The 9,771-nt window shown below is 35.9% G+C and overlaps 1 protein-coding gene across 1 annotated transcript; it reads left to right on the top strand.

Annotated features, from left to right (window-relative positions):
• The first annotated feature begins 817 nt into the window (after positions 1 to 817).
• LOC102853409 (olfactory receptor 4K3-like) lies at positions 818 to 9,488 on the top strand. Its single transcript, XM_006883243.1, has 2 exons — positions 818 to 1,735; positions 9,303 to 9,488. The coding sequence occupies exons 1-2, from the start codon at positions 818 to 820 to the stop codon at positions 9,486 to 9,488; spliced, it is 1,104 nt and encodes a 367-aa protein (XP_006883305.1).
• The last annotated feature ends 283 nt before the right edge of the window (positions 9,489 to 9,771 follow it).

The raw sequence follows: 9,771 nt of genomic DNA, 5'->3' as shown, positions 1-9,771 counted from the left end.
ACCTAAAAACCCACAACTGTCAAGTCTACTTTGACTAGTAATAGCAATCCTCCACTGGGTTTCAAAGGTTGGCTATTCTAATTGGAACATATTGCTGAATTTTTTCTTCCACAGAATGATTGCTGGGTTCCAACCACTGACCTGTTCCTTAAGTAGCCAAAACCTTATTCTACTGTGCCACCAGAGCATTATGGAAACTATCTTTTATGAGCAAATTAAAAATGCAAATAGTTTCAAATAACAGAAATGTATACTCAGTGTCTGAGGTCTCCCATGGACCATAAACATCTTCTTGTAAATAATTTGATGAAAAGTTCTTTACAATATTTGTGTAAAATTTCTCTCTACACACACATTTCCACTGAATAGTCAACATCTTAATGAGATAATGTTTTGTATCAAAATGTCCAATTAAATTATGGCCTGGGGTCAATTACGGTTTAAAAAAATTTCCAAATCTTTCTTAGAGTTTGAATATTGAGACTGATTTTTCCTAAATCAGGAGAACACACTAAAATCTTGGACAAATTGATTAAGTAGGATATATTAATTTTATGTGTAATAAGAGGACTACTTTTGATATTTAAAAATACTGTTTACAGTTGTACTGTTAAGACTGTGGTCTTCCCTTTTAAATGTGTATGTCCTTTGTAATAAACAGTTATTATTTATCATTTTAAGCTTTATATGATGTTAATATTTCAGGAGGGTTTTTTGTTTGAGAACCATTATTTACTAACATCTGAAAATTGAATTCTTTTTCCCTTGTAGAAATTCTCCATTGTTCTTTGGTTCTCATTACAACAAACGAAACTAAATGGAAGAAGCAAACCAATCTGTAGTGTCTCTGTTTGTTTTTAGTGGACTTTGTAAGTCAAAGGAATTGCAAACCATCCTCTTAGCACCATTTTCTATACTCTATGTGATAACTGTTGTGGGAAACCTTTTTGTCGCATTTTTGATCATCTCTGACCCTCATCTCCACTCCCCTATGTACTTCCTCCTGGCCAATCTCTCATTCATTGACTTCTGCCTTTCCTCAGTCACCACACCTAAACTAATCACAGACTTTTTAAAGGATAACAAGACCATCTCCTTTTGGGGTTGCATGAGCCAGATTCTCTGTGTCCACTTCTTTGCTGGTGGTGAGATGGTGCTGCTTGTGACAATGGCCTATGACCGTTATGTGGCCATCTGTAAACCACTCCATTATGCTAGCATCATGAACAGACAAAAGTGCCTCTGGCTAGTTTTGATATCATGGATCACTGGCTTTGTGCATGCACTGAGTCAGCTAGCAATAGTTATGGAACTGCCATTCTGCGGACCCAGAGAAGTAGACAGCTTTTTCTGTGATATCCCTTTGGTAATTAAACTAGCCTGCAAGGACATTCATACTACAAAAGCACTGATAAATGCTGATAGTGGGTTCTTGGCCACAACCTGTTTCATTCTTTTGCTTGTCTCCTACACTTATATCCTGTTAGTTGTTCGCCTTCATGCTAAGGATGGGGCATCAAAGGCACTCTCTACCTGCACATCCCATATCACAGTGGTTGTGTTGTTCTTTGGACCCTGCATTTTCATCTATCTGTGGCCTCTCAGCAACACTTGGGTAGACAAGTTTCTTGCTGTGTTTTACACAGTCATTACACCTCTCTTGAATCCAGCCATTTACACACTGAGGAATAAAGAGATTAAAAATGCCATGAAGAGACTAATAAATCAGCAGCAGGTGGGTTCAAGAAATAATTTTTAGATATTTCAAGGTATCAAAAAATCTGTCTTATATACTGCACTTTTATTACACTTTGAACTTTAAATAAGACTAAAAATCATATCTTGTTCATATCTGTAAACTAAGAGCATACATATATATATTCAGTTTGCTTTTTAAAATATTTATCCAATCTAACTTATTTATGGATTCCTGATGTCTAAGTGTTAGGCAGCTAATCAAAAAAAGTTGGCAGTTCAAATCTTCCAGTCAGTTTGAGAGAGAAAGATAGGCAATGTCCTCCTGTTAGCTGATAAACCTTAGAATGGATAGAGGGTCGCCACAAACCAGAATCTGTTTGCAGCCATTGGATTTTGTCAATTCTAACTGAGCTAAAGAAAATACGAGAGATAATTGTGTGATCAGCATCCAATTAGAAGAAAGATAAATTACTTTAAACATAGTCCTAATGTCTTTGTGTTCTACATGCATAATCTCTTTAATTCAAGCCTTCAAGTCTTAGCTATTTTTCAAGGACTGAAACTCCCTGGATACTTTCCTTACACACATAGAAAAACATTTTGCAAATGCTTTGAAACATAATTTTTCTCATTTTAAAAAGAGAACTTTAAGAGTAGGAAAGCATGCCTTGCTAAAAAACAGATTCATTTAGACTGATGGTAAGAAAGTCAGAGAGTAACTATCAATAGGAATATGTCAATGAATTGGCCTGTGTTTATTCATTGCAACCCTCAGGTATGCTGTATGGCTCTCACCTAAATATCTAGCTAATTTCTTCTTGCTGAGGAGTATCTCACCTTACACAATGAACAAATAGAAAATGTGTATTTTTTTTAGACATGGGCATATAATATTTGATTACATGCAAGAGAAAAGCATATGAAGTTGAAGAAAGACTAGTACAGTTTGTATTATTGCTACTAGGGTAAAACTGGGCAAAATAAGTTACATGAACATTGTATAATTTTGTTTTTCATTTCATTTGGAATTTATTTACCATTTCATCTAATTGAACTGAAATAACATATTGTCTCCAACACTGGCCACACAATGTCCTAATACTGAAAAAATCATTGCTAGTCAGTCAGCTAGTACTTATGATCATAACTCTTCAGAGCATGTTAATAGAAATGCTAATAATTATTAATCTTTACAAACTTCTACACTTCATATGGATATTTTTCCTTGAAAGGTATTGCTATATCAGCAAGATTTGCCAATACTGGCTTTGTTCTTTTCTTAAAAAGAAATACATAAACCATTATTAAGCTCACCTATGTCAGAGTAGATTGTGACTTCGGCGAGTTTCCAAGGTTCTAAATATTAATGGGAGAAGACTGCTGGGGGAACCTAAATAGCCAAGACACTAAGCCTTGTTAGCAGTGTACCATGCTACAGGTATGCCACCAGAGCTCCTTGATTATCACTCCATACACTTTACATTAAGAGTGTGAAGATTCAAGAAATACTTTTTAAAAAACTCATCTTGGGCAACACTGAATGAATATTTAAAAAATAAAAGTGAACTGGGGGAAGGGGAGGGAGGTAAAATGTACAATCATGAATGAATGAAAATCTAACTTTTCTGTAAATGTTCATTAAAGTCACAATTAAAATTAAAAAATTTATTTAAAGAATGACTCATCTCCATTGATTGTAGCCATTCTAAAGTGGAGCCACAAATTCATGGTGTAAGGATTCTGAGTGAGGGGAAGTTAAGTGAGTGAGACGAAAAGTGAAGACTCAAGGATTTGAATTAGGCTTTTGCTAAAACCATCATTTAAGTACCTTTCAGGGGTCTATCTTGGATTCCAGGCATATGTCACTTTTTAAAGAAAAGCATCTTTGGCTGTAAAATACACTCAAGACTAGCATGTTATTTCAAATTCTAAAGGAGAAAATTCTAATACCATAAAGGAAGGCTCAGAGTCCTTCAAAGTATCAGATCCACTAATTTTTTTTCGGAAGAAAAAGTACAAAACACAGAACATGCAATTTTTTTTCTTTATGAGGAAATTCAGTCTGGCATATTATCTTGATAATCTGGCATAACACAATAGCTTTTTACATCCCACCCTTTAAAACATTTCTGAATGACAATGATCAACAATCAATAAACAATCATCTCATGCTGTGTTTTTGAACAATGATATACTTGAAATAGAATTTCTGTTATATTATATATAAAACACATAGAGTCACTATAGATACAGTAAACAGTAGCATACTGATTCATCACCTTCAAACAGAGTAGAATAATAGACAACATTCAAGTGAAGTTTTTTTAGCTTCTAATTCATAAACAATCTCTCATCTCTTTGAAAATCAAAGAAATCTATGACAATGATAAGACAAGGAGGTGACTGAACCATCTGAAAATTCAATGAGCCTGATCAGAATCAATTTGACAATTGTAAATTTCAGTTATCTGATTATTTGGATAATTGAGTATAAAAGTCAATAACTAAAGTAAGGACCATATCTGTCTAAGAATTTAAAATAATAATTTTCATCATTCACCAAAGAAACCTACCAACATCATCCTATCAGCAGTGAGACATGCTTCATAATGCATTAACTCCTATGGCTTTTGATACAACACCAGCTGCTCCCAGTTTGTCTCTTATGAGCTTATTTATTTTTACTTTATTCTGAGGTCTCTGATCCACCTTTAGTTGATTTTTGTATTTGGTATGAGGTGTGGATCCATTTTCAGCTATCTACAGTAGCAGTATAGTTTTCTGAGAATCATTTGTTAAAGAGGTTATCAGTCCCCCATTTCATAGGTTTTATTTCCTTGTTGAATATCAGTTGAGTGTAGATAGATGGGTCCATCTCTGGGTTCTAAGTTCTGTTCCATTGGTCTATGTGCCTATCATTGTACCAGTATCATACTACAATATAAAGGGACTGTCAAATACAGCCAGAAATATACAATCTGAAGATGATAAAATCGATGAATGGAACCATCTAAAGATTAAATCTCTGTGCTCATCAAAAATTTTTTCCAACAGGGTAAAAAGAAAACCTACTGACTAGGAACAAATATTTGGCAATACCATCTCAAACAAGGGTCTCATAATGAAAGTTTACTAAATCCTACAGGGCCTCCAGAAGGAAAAAAAAAACAAACAAAACTTATCATCTAATTACAAAATGGGCAAAAGACATGGAAAGACTTTTCACAGAGGAGGAAATTCGGGTGGTCAACAGACACATGAAGAAATCATCCAAATCACTGGCAATAAGAGAGATGCAAATCAAACCCACAACGAGATACTATCTCATTCCAGTAACAGTGCGAAGTTTAGCAGGAAAGCAAGTAAGAAATGTTGGAGAGGATGTGGCAAGATGGGAACTCTTCTACATTGTTGGTGGGATTGTAAAATGGTACGACCCCCCTGGAAGGCAGTTTGTTGTCTCCTCAACACCTTAGTTTCTGGTTTCAGGAACACCAGGTTAGAATCATGATTTCTTGGGGTGTGCTCTCTATGCTCACATTTCTAAAGTGAGCAGTGGCAAATAAATCTTTATGTCTAAAAATTAAGAGATGGGTCATGATATTGACATAACTTATTAATCATTATAATACATTTTTATTTACTATAATATAAAAACAAGAAATGCAAACTTTCTTAAGAAATATTTGCAGAAAGTTATATTTTCTAAACAACATCACCACCACTCAAACTGGTATGCGAATTTAGGGTAGCTCCTGAGAATATTTCTAGATAATAAGAGCTCAACTGTGCTCATTAATAAAACCTTTAGTGATGTTATTGTTGTTAGGTTCCTTCGAGTCAACCACAACTGACCCTGTGAATAGTAGACTTGAACTTCGCCCTATCCTGTCCCATCTTCGTACCCCTCATATATTTGAGTCTGTTGATACATCTCCCATGTCAATCCATCTAGTTGAAGGTCTTCCTCTCTCTCACTGACCTTCCAACTTTCTAAGCGTTATATCCTGTTCCAAGGATTGATCCCTTCTAACAATATGCTTGAAGGATATGAGATGAAGTTTCTTCATCCTTGCTTCCAAGGAGCACCCTGGTTTGTTCTTCTGGCAGTATATAGAATATACTTCTCTAACATCACACAGCTCAAAGGCATCAATTCTTCTGTCAGTCTTAGCCACTTGTCAACTTTCATTTACATGCTCATATTATTGTTGTTTGTTGTTTGTTTAATGCCGTCGAGTCGTAGGCGACTCATAGCGACCCTATGAACGAACAGCCTGAGCACTGTTCGTACATAGAGTTTCCGGAGGCAAGCCATTTTGGAAGTGGATGCCGCTCATATTATTAGGTACCATCAAATCAAGTATGACTCACAGCAATCTTATAAACAACAGAGGTGAACTCTGTCCTATCTTGTGCCATCTCATCATCATCTCTGATACCCTTGAGCTCATTGCTGTAATCACTGTGTTGGGTCTTCCTCTCTTTTGCTGACCCTCTAATTTTCCAAGAATGATGTCCTTCTTCTAGCATATGCACAAAGTTGTGAGAGAAAACTTCCAAGGGGCATTCTGGCTGCATTTTCTCCAAAACATATCTGTTCATTCTTTCAGCAGTCCATGGGATAGTTAGAAGTCTTGACCTAGTGGCAAGAAGCTGCTCTGCAATCCTGAAGGCACACAGTTTGAGGCCACCAGTTGCTCCATGGGAGGATGGGCATTCTCTTCCCACGTGATTAATTGGCTCTGAAAACCCACTAGCAGGTCAGCTATTGATTGGTTCTGACTCGATGGTACACAACAACTTCTCCAAACCACAACTCAAAGGCACCTATTCTTCTAACATCCTTATTCATTGTCCAGCTTTCTGATGAATAGTAAGTGATTGAAAAGACCATAACCTGAATCAGACATACCTTAGTCCTCAAAGTGATATCACTGTTTCTCAGTCATTTGGAGACGTCCTTGATAACAGACTTCCCCTGTGCAATACATATCTGACTGCTGGCATCTAGTATATTGATTTGGATCCAAATAAGATTAAATCATTGACAGGTGGGGAAGAGACTATGGCTTAAATATCACTTACCTTAGGGTTTAAACTGACATCTCTGCTCCTCAACAACCTGGAGAGGTCTTGACAGCAGACTTCCCCAGTGCTATTTGTCTTGTGCTTTCTTTACTCCTGTTGCCAAAGGTATTGAAGGTGGATCCAAGCAAAGTGAAATCATTATTCTCTTCAATCTTTTCTCCACCTATTGGACCAGATTGGACCAGAGGTGAGAATTTTTGTTTTCTTGATGCAGAGATGGAGTAGTTAAAATCCACTAGTGGTTCAGAGGGAGAAAGATGAACAGTCTCCTTCTGAAATATTTATAGCTTTCAAAAACCCACTAGAAAGCCAGCTATGACTTGGTTCTCATTTGCCAGAAATCAGTTTTGAATTTGATTGACTTACTGTTACAAAATGACCTCTTGATTGAGTTTTATCAGATTACAAAATGAATTCTTGTAGATTACAAAAAGAAGTCTTACTGTCCATCTGGTTTTTAAGCACATGAACTTGATTTCCTTTATTATTAATTAATTCATAAAGAATTAAAATAAACTTAAACTTTCATAGAACCATTAGTGGAGCTGATTTTTGTGTATGGTGCAGATCCTGCTTCAGTTTTCTGCAGGTAGTAATCCTGCTTTCTGAGCAACATGTGTTGAAGAGGTTGTTATTTCCCCATTTGATAAGGGGTTTTTTCCTTGTCAAATATCAGTTGACCATAGATAGATGGATTAATTTCTGGGTTATCAATTCTGATCCATTGGTCTATGTGCCTATCATTGGACAAGTACCATGTTGCTTTGGTTATTATAGCTGTGTAGTAGGTTTTGAGATTAGAGAGTACTATGCCATTTTAGCTTTTCAGACGTACTTCGCTTATTTGAGATCTCTTTCTTCTTCAAATAAACTTGCCAATTACCTTTTCTGTTTCTTCAAAAAAATGAATTTTTTATCTGTATTGGATTGTGTTTAACATGTAGATTGCTTTTGGTAGGCTTGTCACTTTCACTATATTGAGTCTTCCTATACATGAACAGCTCTGATGGCCTAATGGCAAGAACCTGTGCTGCAATGCTTAAGGCACACAGTTTGAGGCCACCAGCTGCTCTGCAGGAAAAGGATGGCCAGTCTCCTCCCATGTGATTAACTGCTTCTGAAAACTTGCCAGATGGTCAGCAATGGATCTGTTTCAACTATATGATAAAGAACAACAATTCATGAACACGGAACATTTTTCCATTTATTATGGTCTTTTATTGTTTTTGGCAGAAGTGTTGTATAGTTTTGTTGGGTTTTTTTTATAAAGGTCTTTTATATCTCTGGTTAGGTTTATTCCCAAGTATCTCAGTTTGTTGTTGGCTAATGTCAATGGTATTGATTTCTTGGTTTTCTTGTCTGTTTTTTCTTTGTAATTGTGGAGGAATCCCTCTTACTTTTGTATATTGATCTTGTATCCTGCCACTTTATTAAACTGGTCAACTAGCTCTAACAGATTTTTTCTGTTGAGTCTTTGGGGTTTTCTGTGTATACTATCAGATCATCTGCTTATAGGAACAGTTTCACCATCTCTTTGCTGTCTCTTATTTCCCTCTCTTGCTGTATTGACCTAGCAAGTACTTCCAATACAATATTGAATAGGAGTGGTCCAGTTCCCAAATATTATTCATACATCTTGATTCTATGTCTAATCATTTTAAAACTACAAAAGTTGGTACAAGTCCTCAATTTCTTCCTCTTTGTCTTTAGAACTTGGTGGATATATTTGAATAAAAGTTCTGTTTAATAGGTCTTCTGTTTCAGAATATTTAGAGTAGTATCCTATCACTAACAGCATTGTACTTCAGTATATATTTTGAAATGTTAACCTTATGATGAGTATGATATTATTTTCTTCAAATTGTTATTTGACATAGTAGGTCACATTAGCCTGTAAATTTTTACTGAAATGAATAATAAATTTAAATTTTTAAGCAAAACAAAAAACAAAAAAAACAGCTAAAAAATGTAGAATATACTGGGGGTGGGAGGGTGTGTGGGGACTGTATACTAATGAAGGAGTTTTTCTTTTGCTTTTCAAGGAGAAGAGCGAACTAGGGCAGGGAGAAAAATGCACCAGTGAATGAATGGAAATCCAAAATCTCTGTAAACATTCATTGAAATTAATTAAAAAAGCGTAATTTAAAAAATGTAGAAAATACAAGAGATTTTTTTTATTTGTGTTTTATTGACTATGCAGAGGTATTTAACTGTGTGGATCATAGCATATTCTAGATAACATCGAAAATAATGGAAATCCCAAAACACTTAAAGACACTCATGTCAATACTATTAAGTAGATCAAGAAACAGCTGTTCCAACAGAGGAAGTGAATATTTTGCTTAAATGTGTTTGAAAGCATAGTTTAAAATCAAGAATGGTGTGCATCTGAGTTATACCCTTTCTCCTTACCTATCCAATCTTTTGCCATTATCTTCCTCAAAGCTCTTGGACTCAGAGCAATTAAGGAGCAGAACAGAAGAAAACATTTTTTTAAACCATCTCCATTTCAGGCCCAAGGACCACAGGCCCTTGTGCCAAGTGCGGAATGCCACGAAACAGCATACAGCCAAGACATTGTCTTCACCTGGGATATTATCCTGCTGTACCAGCTGGGTCCAAAGCTGGAAGGATCCAGCAATTACCCAGGGCTCATCTTGACACGCTACCACTGTTCTCAGATGGACTCTGATTCATGATTTTTAATGTGCGTGATTTGAAGCTCAGAAACAAAGACTCCAGAACTGCCGGACAGAGAAAGACTTCACTTAGTGCTGGTACCTGGCACTTTAATATGGAGCCTCCTAAACTATGAGATTTATCTATCAGTTTGTTGTATTGGGAATTAACCGGCATTTACTTTGTAGCTTGGGTATTCTTCCTTATTTATCATTATTCTAATTAGTATAGCATTTGTCTGACAGCCTGTTGTACTATAGTAACTTGTGGTTTGCTGTGATGTTGAAAGCTGTGTCACCAGTT

Source organism: Elephantulus edwardii, unplaced genomic scaffold, assembly GCF_000299155.1.
Source record: "Elephantulus edwardii isolate Elephantulus edwardi_28Jun2011 unplaced genomic scaffold, EleEdw1.0 scaffold00026, whole genome shotgun sequence".
Taxonomy (NCBI): Eukaryota; Metazoa; Chordata; class Mammalia; order Macroscelidea; family Macroscelididae; genus Elephantulus; species Elephantulus edwardii.
Note: the sequence above shows the minus strand (reverse complement) of the source record. Positions and strands in the feature narration are given on the sequence as shown.